A 21,294-nucleotide genomic window follows, 5' to 3' on the forward strand; every position below is an offset into this window, starting at 1 on the left:
GTGTCATGATATTCAGCGGTGTTCATGAAATTCAGATCAGCGGCGTATTATATCAGTTGGGTATTTAAATGAGTATATGTCGGATCAACCCAAAATCAATAAATACTACGTGAATAGAAGTCATAGTTTACTCGATATATTACAATAAGACTCCTGAAACGTTCTTCGGACTTCATTTCCCAGAATCCTATGCAAGACCCTGCTCGTGAGTGTCGTCAGCCAGGCACCGGTGGCGTGGGTTTCTCTTGTCAAACTGGAAACTACTTGTACTGTTTCTGCTGTCTAAACAATATAACAAATATCCTAATTGCTCACAGCTTGGGTCGAAATGACGGTGGGTCGAGAGCTCTATTTGTCGACAGTTTAAAGTATTCAATGCTGGTTTGTAGGAAGTGGCTTCATTAACTTACTGGCGCTAGTAGATACACTAGCTAACATAAGCTAGCTAGCTAGTTGTCGAGTCAACTGCATACCTAAAATAAATCTGTCTGAGTTTGACCAGAGATTACATCTGTTTTTCTTATCTATTACCTTATATTCTGGGGTATTTAAAAGTTTCATCAAAGTGTGTTTGTGTTTCAGATCATGTTTATTCAGTCTAATTGCAGCTATTGCTGTTCTGCTTTTTCTCTTATGATTTATAATCTTGCACTTCATTCTATTCTAGGAGCGAAAGGGAACAGCAAAGTTGGACTTCTTGAGAAAGATTGAGATAGAGATCCAGGAGAAATGGGAGAAGGAGAAAGCGTTTGAATGTGATGCACCGACAACTGTTGGGGAAAGCACAAAGTGAGTATCTGTTACTATGAAAAAGGACCATATGTTCATTTCCAAAAGTTGTTAGGCACTATCTTGTACACACTTGAAACATGTAAGACCATATTTTAAGAAACCAATTGTCATAGATCGCTATTCTCTGTAATGCCAGAGCATTTTTTGCACGTGTACTTCCTTCAACTGATCTCTTCCAGATGTATTTTAACAGTTTTTATAGTCTGTACACAATGTGTCTTTTTGCCTTTTTAAAAAAGTATTAAAAAGCTGTGTGAGTGAAGCCCGAAATTCAGTTGTTTGTTGCAGTTAACATACCACGAGTGAGCCTTTGAAAGCAATGGTTGCTCCGTGTTATATCCCTTGCATGTATTAAGGAAACTTACATTTTTTTTCCAGCAAAAACAAATTCTTCGTCACCTTCCCCTACCCTTACATGAATGGCCGATTACACCTCGGCCACACGTTTAGCTTGTCAAAGTGTGAGGTAAGTTTTCATACAATATTAACTCCTTCACTCAGGACATATTATTGATGATTATCACTGACTGTACTTTTCTTTGTAGTTTGCTGTTGGTTACCAGACTCTGAAAGGGAAGAAATGCCTCTTCCCATTTGGGCTGCACTGCACAGGAATGCCAATCAAAGTTAGTGTTATTCTTTTTTTTTTGTCCATCACATACACACTTGTGTGTAGTTGACATTTTCTACTACTGCATCTTCAACGCTCTCACAAACACTGCCTTTTCTTTCTTTCTTTTAATTATACATTCATATTGTTTTCACCAGGCCTGTGCAGACAAGCTGAAGAGGGAGATGGAGCTATATGGAAACCCTCCACAATTTCCCGATGAGGATAAGGATGAGAAAGAGAAGCCAGAGACATCTGATGAATTTATCATCAAGGACAAATCAAAGGGCAAGAAGGTCAGGATTTGAGGGAACTGACTGATGCCAATTTCCAAATAGCGAATGTAGCAACATACACATTTCAATTAACATTATTTTTCATATCTTTACTTTTGTAATTCCTCTGTTAGAGTAAAGCTGTGGCCAAATCCGGATCTGCCACTTTCCAGTGGGACATTATGAGGTCTCTGGGCCTGAAGGACCAGGAGATATTCAAGTTTGCCAATGCTGAGCACTGGCTGGACTACTTTCCGCCTCAGGCTGTTAAAGATCTCAAGCTGATGGGAGTCAAGGTGACTAATTGTAAACATGTAACTCTAGCGAACATCTGAGTTTGTTTTCTTTCCATGCATATGACTCCATAATATGCTTTAATTCTACATTATTTTGTATTAATGTGCCTTCTGGGAATGGGGCTAAGTTATGTGTTAAGGTATATGTGTTAAGGTATATATAAGAGGTATAGACTAAAGTGAGTTATATTTCTGTTTGTATACCTAGAATTTGCCAGAATTAATCAACCTTGAGGATCATCACATTATTTATTTAGTCGATTGTGCCTAAATCCTGTTTTTTTGTCATCACTTCACAGGTGGACTGGAGGCGTTCATTTATCACCACCGATGTGAACCCTTTTTATGACTCATTTGTCAGGTGGCAGTTCATCACACTAAAGGAGAGAAAAAAGATCAAGTTTGGCAAAAGGTGAGATGGTTTAGGAGTTACCGTATAACTGTTTAACTTGCTCTGTGGCACTGTAACGCCACGCACTGTAACGCCACGCACTGTAACGCCACGCACTGTATCGCACCGTAACGTAAGTAAAGTAGGAAGTGTCTGACATTATGTTGTATGAAAATGTTGCTTTCAGGATCAGTTGAACTGTTTTGCCAAAACCAATTTCCTGTACCACTGTCATTTCTTTCCATGGGGTAAAAGCAAAGGGAATATTCAAAATTAAAACACTAGTAGGTAAATTAATCTTTAAGTTTGCCTTTTTAGTCTAATGCAGTTTCATTTGCATTTGGCATTGTATGTTTTTCTAGTAATATATTGTGACTGTCCCCGACTCCTCTGCAGGTATACCATATTTTCCCCCAAGGATGGCCAGCCATGCATGGACCATGACCGGCAGACAGGAGAGGTAAACTTACCTCGCTCAATGAAATTATGGATTGGTTATGAAAAACAAAAGACAATTTTTAGAGATCTTTTTTTTTTTATTATTATTTTTTTTTATACACTTGCAGGGAGTTGGACCTCAGGAGTACACTCTCATCAAGATGAAAATAATTGAACCCTACACAGCAAAATTCAAGGCCAAAGTCTTTTATAGCAGGTAAGAAATTAAAATCACTGACACTGACTTTTAACAGACAGTCTACACCACAGACAAGTTTTACATGCACTTAACTATAATTCTCATTTCGATAAGCACTGTACTGCCAGCTCCTAATTTACGACTGAAGCGCTAATGCTATCCTGCTCACAGCGCCATGAAAGGCAAAAACATCTACGTGGTTGCTGCCACTCTGAGACCAGAGACCATGTTCGGTCAAACCAACTGCTGGGTAAGGCCCGACATGAAGTATGTCGCCTTTGAGACAACCTGCGGGGACATCTTCATCTGCACCAGGAGGTCTGCCAGGAACATGTCTTTCCAGGGCTTCACCAAAGAGAATGGAGTGGTCCCCGTGGTCATGGAAATACTGGGACAGGTACTAACTTGTGTGTGCATTCTAGTACATTCTAATTTATATCAGGCACAAGGTTTCATGGCCATGGCGTATACAACTTGCAAAATTGATTCCTTTTAAGTTACTTATGCTCTACCTTTTTTATTTTTACCTGGGAAGAAGCAAGACACATTTGCCAAACAGGATCAGGATATTTATTTACATGGACATTAAACCAGGATTTGCACATTTATTTCTTCTTTCTAGGATATCCTTGGCTGTGCCCTGAGTGCTCCTCTGACCTCCTACAAGGTCATCTATGCTCTGCCCATGCTCACCATCAAGGAGGACAAAGGTATAAGTCAAGAAGTTCACGTTGGTTAAAGTGGCTTTGTTGTTCAAAGGTTTCTTTACCAGTGTCACTCACACCAGTCAGATTATCCTGAGCTGAAGGGACTTCTATAAGTTTTTTTTATGTGCTCAGTTGAAATTTATCTGACAGTTGGTGAATAGTTCAACAAAAGCTGCTTTAAATGGGCCAATGTATTGATATGTCAGTGTTTGAAGAAAAAAACAAGATAATTTATTCATGCTCTATATTGCTTAAGGGGCCGACCACACCAGACGCGACTCTAAAAAACGGGTCGCTAGCAAAACCATTGATTCCGTATGGTACGGTGCGCCTTCCATGAACGCTTTTTAAACGCGGCGCATTTTTCTAGCGTTTTTTTCAGCGCGTTTAAAAGTTAAAATATTCTCAACTTTTAAGTGCTCTGTGCGGAGTCGTGCAGCTCATCACTGTCACACTCGGCCTTTTAAAAAAAACGCCTGGCGCATTTTTAAAAAAAATGACCAGCGCGTTTTTGTCAAGGCGTTTTTTAAGCGGCTGCACTTTAAAAAGTCGCGTTCTATGTGATCGGCCATTAAGGTATTACTTTCTGTGGAAAATCTGCACGGAACTTCATCCCTTATCCTTCCTTGTCTTTGATATAATTGGAGGAGCTTTTAGAAAAGTCTCAAAATAGCAGACCAAGGTCACCATAAAATGTATTGGATGCTGTGCTGTGATGTCAAAGGATGGCTGCTTTTTTCACCTGAGGGAGAACATTTGTAAACATATTAAATGAATCTAATTGCACCCACAGGGTCTATATTTTGTTAGAAGTCAGTACTATCTATTTATCTGGTCTGTGGTGCTTTAGGCGTGTAGTTTGTCTTGGGTGTCTTCATGTGTTCTGTTGATATTTGTTTTGTAAATTGCCTTAATTGGAATTTCTGAATAAGTGGCCAGTGTCATTGTTTTTACGGGTCATGGAGAGCAATGAGGTAGGGTGAATCTGTAACGACCAAGGACATTTTTCTGTTTTCAGATCAGGTTTAGATGTCCTTTACAGTTAGTTAGTTGCTCCAGTGTAGCTGCTCGGCATTTGAGGAAATGTGGTGGCAATAACAGTGAATGTGTATAATTAAAATGAGACATATACTACCTGGCGTGCATTATTATTATATTGTATGTGTTGTGTATGCCTTGTCAATGTTTTTCTCAGGTACGGGGATAGTTACCAGTGTGCCTTCGGATGCCCCTGATGACATCGCTGCTCTCAGAGACCTCAAGAAAAAACAGGTGAGTAAATCTCTACTATGCTACCATTCAGGAAGCCTTCCTACCTCAGGTAAAGTCTGATGCAGAGAAACACAAAAAAACAGCACATCTGAAACTTAAAGTGCAATTTTGATTTTGGAACATTTGAATAGATTGTGCTATTAAATCCTCTCTGCAGTTTAATTATGTTCAGATGGAATGAATCCCTAATTCTTTAGAAATATATATTTTTTAAGACTCATCCATTGTTTAAGCATGCACTACCTTTGCATTTGAATAAAGTCACTCCTATTGCTTGTATTTCCAACAGGCTCTGCGGGAGAAGTATGGAATTGAGGACAAGATGGTGTTGCCTTTTGAGCCGGTAAGCTGATCTCTTTGATTGTTGCATTGAACAAATTCAGTCCTAAGATGGTTACTAGAGCCTTAATGCGTGTGTTTTATATTTGTGTATGCACATATCAGATCCCCATCATAGATATACCAGGCTACGGTAACCTATCAGCTCCTGTGGTGTGTGATGAGTTGAAGATCCAGAGCCAGAATGATAAGGAGAAGCTGGCCGAGGCCAAGGAGAAAGTCTACCTTAAGGGATTTTATGAAGGGGTAAGTCGACTGAGTATGTATTAGGTAAAAAATACATCGATAGGTCACCAAAATGCAACTCCCCTTGAGATTTAACTAGGTTTGAAACTTGTATGATATATCGATAAAGCACAAAAAGTGATTCACAGCTTCAGGGTTGACTAAATAATGCATTGACTGGCTATTCGACTGGCTCGGTGTTGCCCTCAGACAGTTTGGTTCGGTCTACTAAGAAAAACATAACGGAAAGCTGAATTTGTAGATGTCACAGATATGGGCATATCATTTATATTTTTTTCTATAAAAATCATAATGGTATTAAAGTCATACCTTCACTGTCAGCTGATTGTAAGTTTGAACACAATAATAATGTAAATGTAGACACAGCAGGGGGCCACTCAACCGCACATATCATATACAGTATGTGCACTGAGGATTTGTCAACCCACTGAGCAGTTTATGATAATATGTGATCATTGAATACACTGCAGAGATATGACCCACTTATTGTTGACTGAACTGTCAAAACTGTGAAATAAATGCATCACTATTAATTAAATGTGTGTGACTGAATTCCTGTCTTAGATCATGCTGGTTGATGGCTACAAGGGACAAAAGGTCCAGGATGTCAAAAAACCCATCCAGAAGATGATGGTGGAGAGAGTAAGAGTTCAAAATAAACTACATTAAAATAACACGTGGTACGACAACTTTAAATTCTGAGTTATTCCTGAATTATGTTTGGTGTTTGGTGCACTGTGAATGAATTGTGTACCATGCATTATATATGTTCGAGCTATATTTAGCTGGAATGATGTTGGCAAGTTACCAATTTTCCACAGAGCGAGGCCATGATCTATATGGAGCCAGAAAAACAGGTCATGTCACGTTCAGTTGATGAGTGTGTGGTGGCTCTCTGTGACCAGTGGTGAGTGCAACGTCAACTCTAAACACTAAAATCTTCATACTTTAAAGCTTAAGTTGTGTTCATTTGTAACAGGCAACATTATTAGAGTGGCTAATGTGTCTTTCAGGTATTTGGACTATGGGGATGCCGAGTGGAAGCAGAAGGCTAACGAAGCCCTTAAAACTTTGGAGACGTAAGACACTGACCTCTGCTCTTATGTACCAAATTCCCCTTCCTGTCACATTTTGCTCTGTGCAGTGTTTGTCCATGCTTGTTAGGGGCTCCTCTGAAGGTCTAGACAATCTAATATGGAGTGTACAAACAAATTCAATTACACTGTTGCCTGTAACTATCATATTGAAAAATGAAAACCAATCTAGTTGTGCCAAAATCTAAAAGCATAGATAACTACTTTCTGTGGTTTTATATGCCTTATTTTGCACAAAACTACACAGATTTTGTGAAGAGACCAGGAGAAACTTTGAGGCAACTCTGGCCTGGCTACAGGAGCATGCCTGCTCTCGTACCTATGGACTTGGTGAGCGTTTATCTCTTGTTTTTTTGTGTGTGAATGATTGTGTCATGACTGTTGTTAATGTAGGTGACATATACAACTCTATTGCTGCATATTCAAAGTGCAATATAATTTATTGTATTGTACAATCCAGCCAAAGATGAACAGGACTTTATTTAAGTGGCTGATGTTTTTGGTCTATAGATGGAGACAGAGGACTGATGATAAAGCACCTAGTCTGCTTTTCTGTTTATGCAGGAATAGATGCAGACTTGGGGCCAGCTGGCACACGGTGCAGTAGTCTAGGCCTGTTGTCGACTCCTACTGTAGAAATCTCCCCACACGTTTTCAGATTATGAAGCACACAGTTTCACCAACCAGCATACCAGACAGACTGGGAGGCAACATCATTTTACTCCATGATACATGTTGTGCAAAAAAATGTTCTGTCTCACTTGTGCAAGCAAAACAAACTTAAATGTCTACTTTCTTGCCTTAACAAACGCAGTTCATGAATTGAAAGATTCAAAGTAAAGACTTAAGTTTGTATTAAGTGATCAGAGAGAAGATAAGATGGAAGATGTAAATTCTGTTTTTTTATGCAGATAAACTCATGAGGCAGACAAAAAAAGGAGAAAAAACCCTTTGATGTTAACCCTTTGCTATATATATATATATATATATATATATATATATATATATATATATATATATATATATATATATATATATATATATATATATATATATATTGTAGGTGTGTTCATTTTCTGTTTAATTATATTAAGGTTTAAAAAAAAATATGTTCAGGTATTATTTATTTAATGTTATATTACTACTCAAGCTACCAGTAATTCTGTCTTTTTTTAACCATCGAAAGCTGTTAAAAGAGCTCAATTGGAGCTCACTGGAAAATCTGAAACATGAGTTTTGTGTATTTTTGTGTATAATATTTTGTGTATTTAAGACTTGCTGATGTCCCACCCACCCTCCACACACTCCTCAAAGTTAACAAAATTGTAATTTGAGGACAAGCTGCAAATGAGCGAGGAAATAATTGTTGAGTTTAGTTTTTGACAATAAAAGATTTAATTCTAAGCTTGTTTGTCAAGAATCACACAATGACACACGGGACTTATTCCATTCTATTAATGTTTTCCTTGGCATCAGAATTCAACCAGCTTGACAAGATGGCAAATGCAACAAGAGATTGTGTCGGCTCGGTGGAGACAATTGTCTTTCTTAATAGTTTTGTGTGTCTTTTTCTTTTTGCTTTCTCTCCCCTGTTTGTGTGCATGTGTGTCTTTACACCTCCTGGTTACCATAGGAACGAGGCTGCCTTGGGACGAGCATTGGCTGATTGAATCACTATCAGACTCCACCATCTACATGGCTTACTACACCGTAGCACACCTTCTCCAGGGGGGTGTGCTCAATGGACAGGGAGCCTCACCACTGGGCATCAAGTACGGACACAACACACACCAGATTAAACGAGGATTAAGCCCGAGCTGATTCCCTCTATCTCCTCTCCTTCCCTCGTCCTTCTCTTTCTGCCTTCAAACAACCACAGGGATGGGTTGGCTGAATGGGATGAATGTCTAATTTCATAACTAAATCTAATAATATCGAAAGATAGGTGTTGCTCCTAATCTTGCTTCATCCCAATCCAACCCTCTTTTTACCTTTTTTGACAGTTTTGTTTTGCTCCACAGGCCGGAGCAGATGACCAGAGATGTGTGGGACTTCATATTCTTCAAGACGTCCCCTTTCCCAAAGACCGACATCCCTAAAGAGCGTCTACAGCGGCTTAGGAGGGAATTTGAGTACTGGTACCCCGTGGACGTCCGTGTGTCTGGCAAAGACCTGGTGCCCAACCACCTGTCTTACTACCTGTACAACCATGTGGCGATGTGGCCCAAAGACAAGTGAGTTTGCCCGCTCGATTGACCAGCACAGAGAGAAGGAGCAAACAAATGATTCCTAGCATGTACTATAATTCATTTAATTTAAAAAAGTAGGCATTAGATGAGGGTGAACTTGATTATATTGAAGGTGAAGATGACATCAATGAGAACATTCTCTCTCGTCCACAGTGGAAAGTGGCCACAAGCAGTGCGAGCCAACGGACATCTGCTTCTCAACTCTGAAAAGGTGTGTCAACTATTAGTATTGGGACATATAAATATATATAATTGAATATGAATCTCTTAATTTGATATTAAGATTATAATCTCAGGAGAAAAGGTCAGGTCCCATCTGATGTGGTATTTTTTCTGGGTTATTAATACATTGAATAACAATATTCATATAATATTTTGCTCATATTTTTCTATTTAGCTTTGTATTTAAACACCTCTTATCTGCTGGTAATTTACTAGTGTTTGATGCCGTTAAGAATTTTAATTACTGCTGTTGATTTAAACACCAACAGTCTGTGACTTGATGGTTTATTCCACTCAGCACTGTAATGAACTTGTGTGGGTGGGCATGCTTGAAAGATTTTGGCTGCTAACATCTGTTTTCTGTTCACCAGATGTCCAAATCAACTGGAAACTTCCTCACTCTCTGCCAAGCCGTTGACAAGTTCTCAGCGGACGGTACACTCACTTTTATTCTTGAGTGATCTTCCTCCTGTGTTCTGTGTCTGATCGTTTACTCTCTTATCTGTCATGTTTCATTGAGACGTGGGAGACAAAACACATCAGGTGTACTTTTAAAACTGATTACAAAGTGTTTTTTAGAGTGCATGGGCCATTAGTCTTGGTTATAATATAATCCCATTATCCTGTTCTCAAGATAATTAGAAAACGCCCAATCTTCATAATATAGTTGAGGTGTTATTGGGTGAATGAGCTATTGTAATTATCGGAGCCCTCTTTTTGGACTTTAAGTAATGGGTTTCTGTATTAGTTTATAATTAATGCAGTGCTCGTTTAAAACGCTTGACATTTGGTGTTGTTATTTGCAGCTTGCTGATACAACTTCACACTCAACATTGTGTTTCCTTGTCCAAAGCAAAAAACCTACCATGACATACAGTAGTTGCGGCACACACCCACGTCACCGCCTCTTAAGCTTTGTTGATACTCACGCTTGGCACTGTAGCGCGAGCCTCCGTAGATGGCGCACAAGCGCCGAGCATTCACAGAGCGATTAATCCTCAATGCGCCGTTGGTTGTATTGTTATCCAAAACGCCAGAGGGCGTAGAAACATTTTCAAACGCGTAGAATCAAAAAGAGGACGAGTGTAGCACATAGACTGTCAATGTAGCTGGCAAAAAGCCTTAAACCAACCTCCTCAATGACGAGGAGGGATTGTAATTATCTATAATTTCATAATTTATGCTTCTGAAATTTGTTTTGCCTTTTGTACAAGCCTGATAAAGAAATGTCAAAATGTACATCATTATAAAAAAACAAAGGTTGAATATCCTGTAAACAATTTGATTTGGCTCCAAAATTTATACTCAAATTAAGGTATTTAAGATCTCCTGTTTCTGTAGCATCAAAACACAAATTGTCCATCTTTGTATAATTCCATGACGTGTAAATAGTCATGTGATTGCACCCGCCAAGTTCCGAAAATTCAAAGGTGCACTACTAAGCACCATGACCACTTTGTGCGAGCCGTGATTCCGTGATTTTCTGGCGTACGGGCATACAAAATATGCTGTTCATCTATATACTACTAACTTACTGAATACTTCTACTTCATAAGAAAGCATTGTAGTAAAATACACTACGCGGAGAGAGCATACCTTAAGATAAGATGAGCTATTCTCGACAGATATGTGAAGGACACGCAGGCAGAGAGTACTTGCTTTATTGTTGGAGCTATGCTTTAGTCAAGGTGTAACAGAAGGCTATTCATATGCAACCTTATCTTCCCATCAAAGACAAGTTTTTGAGGTCTAGCAGCTCTATTATGTTATTTTTAGTAGAAAGGTTTCAATCAATTGGGGCTTATGAAGTTTTTGCATAATAGTCGTTCCAGGAAGTCAGTACCTTCTGATGCTCTCTCCGTGAGACAAGATATAGAGTGAATAAGAGAAATATAGACTCTTAATCAAATATTTATGGGAACATGAGAGGACGACATGGTTTTTACTGAGGAGTTGTGAGACCAAGAATAAGACTTGATGCGCAGTAAGCATTTATTTTCAAACCAAACCCCTATGTTTGTGGAGGATGAAGGGGAGGTCCTCTTGATAATTCATTTTGGAGAATTTTAGTCTATTGTTCATTTCCATGTTTACTTGGTTTTCACTGTTTTCTACCTGTAGTTATGTGTTTTCATCAATGTAAAGGCATAGATTAATCCCGGTATCCCTCCTGCCTGCAGTCTACCTCAGGATTAGTCCATCCAACCTTTTTTTGTTGTCTTTTCTACCCTCTCTGTTTTTTTATACCCAGAACAAGCTGAATAATAGATTGACATGTTGTTGTGTCCCGAGAAGCCGCCCTGCTGTGGGAGTAAAAGAAATGACATGGACTGACAGCAGATAGATGTATTAAGTTGAGTCCCTGTCTAAGAGCTTGGAGTATGCTGGGTATTTGAAGTTCTTTCAGACTGGAATTCTCTGAACTTCACCTGGTTGTTGAAGTATTTTGCAGAAGAGTGAAGAAGTGCTGTCAATCAATCAACAATCAAACTTTTATTTCAGACTCGAGATTCAGATAGTACAAAAACATTAAATAGAATGTAATACATACAAAAGCATAATTAAAATACATAGGCCTACCAATGCCTTATAAATAGACGGCTGTACCAATGTCGCCACAGCTGGGACTGGTAGTGTGTTGTACTAAACTTTGTTTGATAAAACCAAGATGATTTCATTTTCAGAGTCATTAACGCGACAGATGCATAAGATTTCTGAAAACGCTTTTGAAAGCATGAACTCTTGTTGCGTAAACAATGTTTAGTATTTGAATGTTTACATATAAAGGGACCTACAGTTGATTATTTAGTTCCCAGCGAATGACAAAGGCATTGATAAGAATGTAGGCATTGGCCAATAAATCATCTTCACACCAGTTATATTTACCTGTTCTGTCTTTCTGGGTTGTTTTTTTAACACACTTGTGCGTTTCCTCTTTCAGGAATGCGTCTGGCTTTAGCTGATGCTGGAGACACGGTGGAGGACGCCAACTTTGTGGAGACCATGGCTGACGCTGGCATCCTGCGCCTCTACACCTGGGTGGAGTGGGTGAAGGAGATGATCGCCAACCAGAACAACCTGAGGACAGGACCAGCGGACACTTTCAACGATCGGGTCTTTGACAGGTAGATGGAAGTATTCATTGAGACTGGGTGTATTGCAGGTACCAAGATATACTGCATAGCGCTCATAAATTATTCAGGATATCGCATTGAGCAAGGCCATACATGTTTTTTGAGCTCAGAGAGACAGGGAATTTAGAGCTAAATTTCATATTTGATGAACATAAAATTAAACAAAACATTTGCCGTTCAATGGATGTAGCAATGATTCGTTGTGAGATTAAGTCAATTTTTTTTTAATTGTTTAATCTATAAAGTGTCTGAAAGTAAGATAAAATGCCCATCTTAAGATCCAGTTTAATCATTATTAAACCTATCAATTAAGAGAATCTATTAACATTTTGTTTAATTTATAATCAACGAGTCTACAAAGAATTTCATCTGTAGTCTATATCCACTTTAACGTAAGAATACTATGGTATATACTGTGTGGCCAGGTGGCACTCAATAAAACCAGGCAAGTAGAAGTAAGCCAATCCTTCAGAATTTGGATGGCGCCCTCGGAAAATCTTGACCTTTTTCACTCTGTACTTTCCAGCGCTGAACAAGTGAATGGTTTACTGCCGTGGCAAACTGATTGTAAGGATTTTGTGTCCCATCTGTCTAGCGAGATGAATGCAGGCATCTTGAAGACGGAGCAGCACTATGACAGGATGATGTACAAGGAGGCTCTGAAGAGTGGCTTTTTTGAGTTCCAGGTAAATACAATGTCTATTATAAAACGTCTCTCTGAGACACATTTCAATTAAAAAGTTGTATAATATTAAAAAATACTGCAGTAGAGAGAACATAACATGATTGAGGATTCATATTGCATCCTAATAATTTATAAATAATTTAGAACTACCATAATAACATGACAGTGACCTTTAAACTGTTTATGTATGCAGGCAGCCAAAGATAAATATCGTGAGCTTGCCATCGAGGGCATGCACAAGGATCTCGTCTTTCAGTTCATAGAGAGGCAAACTCTGCTGCTGGCCCCCATCTGCCCACACCTTTGTGAATATACTTGGGGTCTGCTTGGCAAGGTAAGAAAATATGGGTTTGGCCTCATAATGTGGGGTTTATGTTCCGCATTACCCGTTTGCTTTGACTTTGGTTGAAATGTGTCTTTCATCCTCTCGTCCCACCGGTCCCTCTTTTTTTTTTTTTTTCATCTCCGTTTTATACTTTCAAGTAAAAATTAAATATTGTGTGAAAGAATTATCTTCCTGTGTTCATTTACATTCATGAATACACTTGGCATCAACGAGCTAAGAGGACATACTTCATGTACTGTGGGTCTAATCTAATGCACACATGTGTTGACGTCGATGTCCACCAGCAGCCTGTCTTCACACTATAGGGTTCATCTGCATCAGTGTGAAAGGAATGCAAACACTTGTGCACGTTCCCAACAGCACAGCAGTGAGCCACGAATATTTTTAACACTGGCATTTATGAATATGAAAGAGTGCCGCTGCTCTGGAGGTTTTTTTTAAATTATTATTCGGTTGGTTGTGGGGCTTTTTCTTGTTGCTATGCAACCGTGTTTTCTCCAATCATGTGTTCAGCGCCGCTAGCTAAAGAGCTAAGAGCTATTTGGTGGACACGGTGGTACACACATCCATCTGGCATTTTTACTTAGACGTGGTGTTTGCCTAGTTTTGTTATTTGGTTTGCCACCCAAAAAAACAAACATTCCCCACTTCTTGACATGCATTATCTTTCTCCTTCAGTCATCAGACATCCTTTTTTCATCCTTCCCCAATAGACCAGTTCTCTGATGAAGGCATTGTGGCCTGTGGCAGGTCCAGTAGATGAGATCCTGATCCGTTCTTCTCAGTACCTGATGGAGACCGCGCATGACCTCCGGCTGAGACTGAAGGCATACATGCAGCCCCCGAAAAACAAAGTAAGAAATGAGTCTGTGTTGTTTCACACGCTTCACTACCACCGCACGACACCGCTGTTTTAAAGTATTTCTGAAAATTAACATTGATTTCACAATTGATTGCTTTCTTTTTCTTTATAGTTAATATGAAATTCAAAACTTGTCTGAAAGTGCATTAAGTTTGGTAATTAAATCGGAGGCAGTGTTGTGTGAGTTTTTTCTGCCTCAGGTGTTGTTTAACGGTTGTGTAACAAGGAGCACAATGAGGCGGAAAACAATAAAACAGCTTGAAAATATCACGCAGGATGCAGAACGTAGAGTTGATGTTCAATAGCATTTTATCATATCTGCTGACAATCTGCATTTTAATTCTGAATCATATTAAAACCCTTATTTAAGTAAATAAACCCAAGAACCCACACTTAATTAAATTAAATTATAAACTTATATGACTTGAAGTGTAACAAATGTATGCATTTAATTTGCTTGTGACAGGATAAAAAATAAAACAATTTATTTTTTATATATGTATGAAATAGATGGCATATATTTTCCTTTGGGAGACCTTCCTGTGTGCATATAGATGGTCTATTTACTGCTCTGTGTATTTTCCATTCCCAGGCCAGTTATTTGTATTATTCGTCTATGACTAAAATGGTCTTTCCCTTTAAATACACCTTGTATATATCTCTACTTCAAAGAATTCAAACTATACCTTAAGTCTGTGTTCTGTTCACAGCAGGAAAGTTAGTCTATTGTTTGTTAGCAGTTTGGCTCTTCGATAAGTGGCTCGAGGCAACTAGGGGGGGAAAAGCAAAACGAGTATTGACAAGATTTGAAAGAGCCGATATCTCAGGCTTCCAGACCGCTGTTAGTGAATTGCTGTAAATGTTTTGTTGCCATGGAGGCAAGATGGAAGGATAATGAGCGAAAAAAGGACACTGGAAAAGATGGAGAAGGCTGTCTTTTTTTCATAATAATATTGTTATCATACATTTATGTCAAGGAGGCAGATAGATTTGATTGGCAAACAAGTCTCTTATCCTAACCTCTCCCTGGCTGGCCATCATTTTCCGAATCACATTTGAATTTGTGAACGCGCAAAAGCCTTTCAAAAATAGATTTCAGGAATCCATTGATTAATGATTTAAAGTAATTGATTATTCATTTTTCCACACTATCATATTCTTTTTTCTGACCTGTGAACATAAAACTTTACAAATGCAATGCACACTAAGTTCAAGTAACAGGATTGTTTTTTTCAACACCATAGATAACTAAAGGTTGTATGAAGGTTGTTTTGTTTTAATGTCCTTTAAGCAGCTTTATCTAATTCTGAAGTATAATTCATAGTAGTAACATACTTTTTCAGGACGATTCGTTGGTGGAAATTCAAATGCAAGCATGCATACAGTACAGGACTAGAATAGACTTGAATGCTGTTGCATAAAATAAATTTACAGAGCGTCTCCATTGTAGGAGATCACTCACATACGCACTCTGGATTAATACAAATTTGCTGTTGGCTTCTGTTGAGGCCGACATATATGCTGTCACTGTGTCGAACAAAGGAAAAACAATCAGTGTCCTTTACCTTACCAGAGACAAAAGTTGAATCTGAAATGCTCCTCTTTTTATGCTGGTTTCCTCCCAACAGAAAAGCGACTCAAAGCCCCCAGCCAAGCCTTCCCACTGCAACATCTATGTTGCCAAGAGCTACCCTCCATGGCAGCACAGTGCCTTATCTCTGCTCGGCAAGCACTACAAGGTGACAAACTAACAAACACTCATACATACATTTGCACATTCATTATATGTAAAAGCACAGGTGTCCACGGCATAGTGATGCAATGAAATAATTTAATGATCACTTAAGGGATGCTATGTAGTTCACCTAGTACATCCATCTGTGTCTATTTTTGGTCAGTTTTATGTTTACCTAGTGTTGTTGTTTTTTTTCCTCTCTCTTTGTCTTTCCAGAGCAACAACGGCGCCCTTCCAGACAACAAGGTGATCGCGACTGAGTTGGGAGCCCTGCCTGACCTGAAGAAATACATGAAGAGAGTCATGCCTTTTGTAGCTATGATCAAGGTAAATCTATAGGAACAGTGAAGTTACATTTATGTATCTGTCAAAGGGCACATACTGGTCGTCGTTGTTTTATGTTAAAGCAACCCATTCTTTGACCTCAAATGTAAAGCAGCAGTTTGGTGGTGACTGCTGTGTAGGTGCAGCGCCCATTAGATGCTATGCGTTATGCCCGACGGGGAGGTCTCACTTCTCTTTACTATAGTTTTTGACTGAACATTGTTATATAGTTTAATATGGGCAATTAATTAGTGCATATTCATCTTTTTTAATTTTATCTTAGTATTCTACACGTTAGTATTTTTAGCTCTGCATTGTTGAGTTTGTTTACCACCCAAGAAACTGCTCACGGTGGCTTATCTTTTGTTTGGTTTTTGTGGTCCAAAGTCTGTCCTGGTACTTCTTTTGAAAGATTAGAGAATGCATCATCAAATGCTGCTTTCTCTTATTTTTCTTCTTTTTTATGTTGAACAATGACAAAACTGTAGCCAATATTGTTTGAACAACAGTGGTACATGGAAATTGAAAAGAAATGTCTGAGATATTTGGACTATTGATTGAAAGAGTACAAAACATGCTTTTGACAGGCTGTCTCAGCTTCTTCTTGTGTATGTTTTGCCACGTTCATAAAAATATAAAAGTTTTTTTCAATACAGCTTGGCAGCACTCTTCGTCCACACTTGTTATTCCCACCTTTTACATTTTGGCTGCCTTGCTTCCTATCAAATTGCAAATTACATCAGGTCTAGTTAAAGTGTCTCTTTTGATCACATACCAGCATTCACTGATTATGGCAGTATTTGCATGGCTATTATCGTATCCCCATAATTCTGTATTATTTATCGAACCTATCAAACCTGATTTCTTCATTAGGTGTATGACACGGTGCATTTCCTCCTAATCTCCTGCTGCTTCTTCAACTGCGGTCTTGTGCTTTTATCTAGCAATGTCAACTTCCTGTTCGTTTCTTAGTTAAAAAAGTATGTCCATCATTTGTGCTGTATTTATGTTGCATAATTGATTCTGACTATTTGGGTTCTGCAGGAGAACCTTGAGAAGAACGGGCCAAGGGTCTTGGATCTGGAGCTGGAGTTTGATGAGCGGGTCGTTTTGATGGACAATCTGGTCTATTTAACCAATTCGCTCGAGGTATGTTTTGGGATCTCTCCTAAAATTAGACCTACCATTTAAGGAACACCCTAGTCTAAAAATGTATGTCCAAGCTAAAAACACACCTGACAGGTGTGTTTTTCACTGAAGGACAAAAGAGACTCAAATTATTTAAACTGAAATTCTGTGCACGGATGTGCATAGATGTTTGAGTGCAGAGATTTAAAAAAAGGGATAAAATACTACATTTGTTATTTAACAACCCCAAGCAGCAAAACTCCGCACTTGCAATTTATTGTGATCCAGTATCCTCTCAAATGTGAGCAATAAATGGAACATGTTCACTTCATTCGGTTCTGTTTGTATCACAATGTCAAGCTGTAACATGTGGTTGCAGCGTTTTGGTTTCCTGTAAAATACCGCCGCTTTAAAGCTGAGTTTCGCTACTTTTGCAAAAGTTAGTTGAGACAATCCCGAGCTCAGTTGTCAGTCAGCAAAGCCCTTAATACTTTTGTCTGCAAAGAGGCTTAGCTTAGTCAAAAGTAAAACCTGAGTCCCCAAGATACTTCAGCCAACATAGCACATACACTGCCTGGCCCAAAAAAAAGTCACCGCCTGGATTTAACGACTACTGCTTACTGTACAAGCCCGTTGGGGCAGTGCTATGATCTGGGGTTGCTCAGGTCTAGGTTCAGCAACGACCAGGTTCAGCAATGACCAGGTTATTCTATCAATAGATGTTTTCTTCCCTGATGGCACGGGCATATTCCAAGATGACAATGCCAGGATTCATTGGGCTCAAACTGTGAAAGAGTGGTTTAGGGAGCATGAGACATCATTTTCACACATGGAGTCCAGACCTTAACCCCATTGAGAATCTTTGTGATATGCTGGAGAAGCTTTTTTGCAGCGGTCAGACTCTACCATCATCAATACAAGATCTTGGTGAGAAATGAATGCAACACTGGATGGAAATAAATCTTGTGACATTGCAGAAGCTTATCGAAACACTGGGTTCAACATACTTCTTTGTATTACCTGCGTTTAACTAGTTTACAAGATTGTTACTCTGCCATCTCAAACTGAAACGCCATCCCCCGGTTTGGAATGTGTGACTGACGAAGCTTGATGTTGTGTCTCTGATCTCTGCAGGAGCCAGATTAACGCCACCAGTGTTTGCCAGTGTGCATACCAAACACGCCTGTATACACACTACCCTATGGTAGCTATTGATCTCAGGCTGATAATCATTCTTTTTCACATTCTCTACAGTTGGAACAGATTGACATCTTGTTTGCATCTGAGGGTGACGACAAAGTGATGGAGGACTGTTGCCCAGGGAAACCATTCTGTATTTTCAGATCAGAGGTAAATGCTTTTGGCTCAGTTGGTTACTTTTCAAGTGTGTCGTTCTTTTTCAGCCACCCATTTATCAGATTTTGTGAACTTTCTGTGTTTGCATTTTCTCAGTTTGTTAATGTTTTTATCGCTTTAGGTGCTTGTTTACCTGTGTGCATCCCTTCTGCAAGAGTGTTTGTGTCTCTCTGTTAAATGAAATATGTATTTGCACACTTAAATAACGACAATTAAATTGAGTGCTCCATTTCCCTAGCCTGGAGTGTGTGTGTCCCTGGTCAACCCCCAGCCGTGCAACGGCCAGTTTTCTACAAAGGTTGACATCCGACAGGGAGACAGCGGAGACAGCATCATCCGTAGGTTAGCCAAGGTCAACAGACTCATTAAAGGTGAGTAAGATGGATGGATATAAAGCAGAAATACATAAACTATGGTTAAGAACCCCAAATTAGTCCGTATAAACAAGAATGAAGGTTATATTCTAAATGGGATGAAAACAATTACTCTGTTCTGATGAAAAATGTCTTTAAAACGTTGAGTCAAAGTTTAAAACAGTATGGACAGATATCTATCTTTTTCGTGTAATAAATTACATGAAGACTTGGTGGCTCAGCCAACATATTATGTAACTGTCCTACAGCCAAATCTGGCACAGTGCTACTGTCCTGTGTTAAGCCTCCCAACCTTTTCCAGTCTGTTCCCATCATTGTGCATGACGACTGTGGTAGAGAGTGATTGCTTGCACTCTCTCCACCAGGTTACCAGTTAATGCAGAAGTGTCTTAAAACTTCCATTCTCTCTACTAGCTAGCAGGTGGAGACTCCTCTGGTTGCAACAATAAGTCTGAATGTACAGCTTACATTGTAATCATGAGTTTATGGTCTCATTTGCTAGTGTCAAGTCTTCATTACAGCATGATGATTATTTAGTAAATTCTGGTCCCATTTCGAGTAAAATAGATAGACCATAAAGGAGGCCATGCTTTGAGAGGTGGGGGGGCTACCTTGTGATTGACAGGTCGCTACCACTACCAGAACTATATACAGTGTCTCTACCATGGCGTCACTCCTCCACAGTCCAAAAAAGCCACAATGGCGACGGCCGTTATCCAATTTGGCGAAGATCAAAGCGCCGATCTCGAGGGTTCAAAACGGCAATGCACAAACCAATGGCTGATGTAAAGGTCAGAAATCCAGCGGGAGTGGGATTATGAAAACAATTCCATCCAAAGCTCCGGTTAAATGTGTGATGCCAATTTGCTCAGTAGCCTTTTCACTCTTCTCCTTTCTGCCTGTAACTTTTTACCTCTTTCTCCATCCTCTCCTCTCTTGTCCTCCTCCACATCTTCAACCTCTGCTCTGATTCTTCATTTCATCCATCACTTACTACCCTCATTACCTTTTAATACTCTTTGCACTCTTTCCCTGGCATCTTTTTTGTACTTCCACCACATGCCCTCTTATTGTGTAATTCTTCCATTTCTCTCTCTCTCTCTCTCTCTCTCTCTCTCGCACACACACACACACACACACACACCTCTCTGACTCTGCCTGCCTCCCCTCCACCAGATCTGTCCAGAGTCAAGTTGATGAGGTACGAGGACCCTGTGCTGGGGCCTCGCCGGGTGCCCGTCCTGGGACTTGAGGAACAGGGCAAACTACCCATCTCCAACAAGTCTGTGTTCAACATCAATCTGGAGGAGAAAAGGGTCACTCTGGCCGACAACGGCCTCACTGTGGACATCGGGAACTCTCTGGTTTATCTGGTTCATTAGAGTTACATTCTCTCTCTCTCACTCTCACACACACACACGCATATGTTGACAAATTTAGTGGTGAATAATTTGTGAAAGGTTAAAATGCGTCATTAATTGTAGCCAAAAAGGGGGTAATTTTGACTCAAAGCCATAGAACACTGACAAAAACATATATGTATGTTTTGTAATTAATGTTTCTGTGGATGTGAGAGTCTGAAACTAATGGGACCTCAAGAGTTGGCTTCTGTCCTCTTATAAAAACACGTGCATCTGGTTTTGGTCTGTGCAAAAAGCTGATGGTTCTCAGAAAATCTGAGCCTGTTTTTGGTATTAAAATGAGGTTCTTTAATAAAATAAACAAGTAGTTTTGAAAATACCCTGTACTTTCCCTTAAGGATTTTGTATCGGAGGAAAACAACAGGATTTGTAATCTGTTTTGTCTTTGGTTTTAATTGAATCTCTTAATTAATCTTTTTTTCCTATTTGATATGACGCACAATACATAATCTGTATAATTATGCTCTTGGATCTTTTTTTTCTAATTTTTCTGAAGAGGATGAACAACAATTGCATTATTTCACTGGCCAACCACATATTATAATTGTGAGATTGCTCCTGCATCCTCCTGAATGTTTGTTGTTTTCATATAGATGGTAATGTGTCTGCTGTAGTGTTTTATACATTCAAGGTGAGGCATACCATTCCCTCATGTTTTGTCATCCTGTCAGACAGCTTTCCTATTTTCTAGCAGTGGATGGGACTTGTCTCACTTGTGCTTTCCAGAGAAATAATAAAACTTATGAAATATTCAGCCTCCTTGTTTATTGTTTCTTGCTACCCTCTCTGTGCAGGTTTT

At 39.2% G+C, this 21,294-nt stretch overlaps 1 protein-coding gene across 1 annotated transcript; it reads left to right on the plus strand.

Annotated features, from left to right (window-relative positions):
- The first annotated feature begins 213 nt into the window (after positions 1-213).
- On the plus strand, positions 214-21,245 carry LOC137802993 (leucine--tRNA ligase, cytoplasmic-like). Its single transcript, XM_068601231.1, has 32 exons — positions 214-334; positions 668-789; positions 1,171-1,258; positions 1,338-1,418; positions 1,561-1,698; positions 1,812-1,973; positions 2,273-2,385; positions 2,761-2,824; positions 2,931-3,019; positions 3,173-3,398; positions 3,624-3,711; positions 4,904-4,980; positions 5,270-5,323; positions 5,425-5,565; positions 6,130-6,207; positions 6,387-6,472; positions 6,579-6,644; positions 6,907-6,989; positions 8,293-8,431; positions 8,681-8,893; positions 9,062-9,119; positions 9,502-9,565; positions 12,072-12,255; positions 12,860-12,950; positions 13,143-13,283; positions 14,009-14,149; positions 15,786-15,896; positions 16,109-16,219; positions 17,261-17,365; positions 18,599-18,694; positions 18,939-19,071; positions 20,251-21,245. The coding sequence occupies exons 1-32, from the start codon at positions 329-331 to the stop codon at positions 20,454-20,456; spliced, it is 3,555 nt and encodes a 1,184-aa protein (XP_068457332.1). The 5' UTR covers positions 214-328; the 3' UTR covers positions 20,457-21,245.
- Positions 21,246-21,294: the final 49 nt, after the last annotated feature.

Source organism: Clinocottus analis, unplaced genomic scaffold, assembly GCF_023055335.1.
Source record: "Clinocottus analis isolate CAN_PGR_092001 unplaced genomic scaffold, fCliAna1.0.p SCAF_5, whole genome shotgun sequence".
Classification (NCBI taxonomy): Eukaryota; Metazoa; Chordata; class Actinopteri; order Perciformes; family Cottidae; genus Clinocottus; species Clinocottus analis.

Coding starts and splice junctions, on each gene's coding strand:
- LOC137802993 (XM_068601231.1), top strand. Junction 3,020..3,172: donor GCCAAAGTCTTTTATAGCAG/GTAAGAAATTAA, acceptor TCCTGCTCACAG/CGCCATGAAAGGCAAAAACA. Junction 12,951..13,142: donor GTGGCTTTTTTGAGTTCCAG/GTAAATACAATG, acceptor TTATGTATGCAG/GCAGCCAAAGATAAATATCG.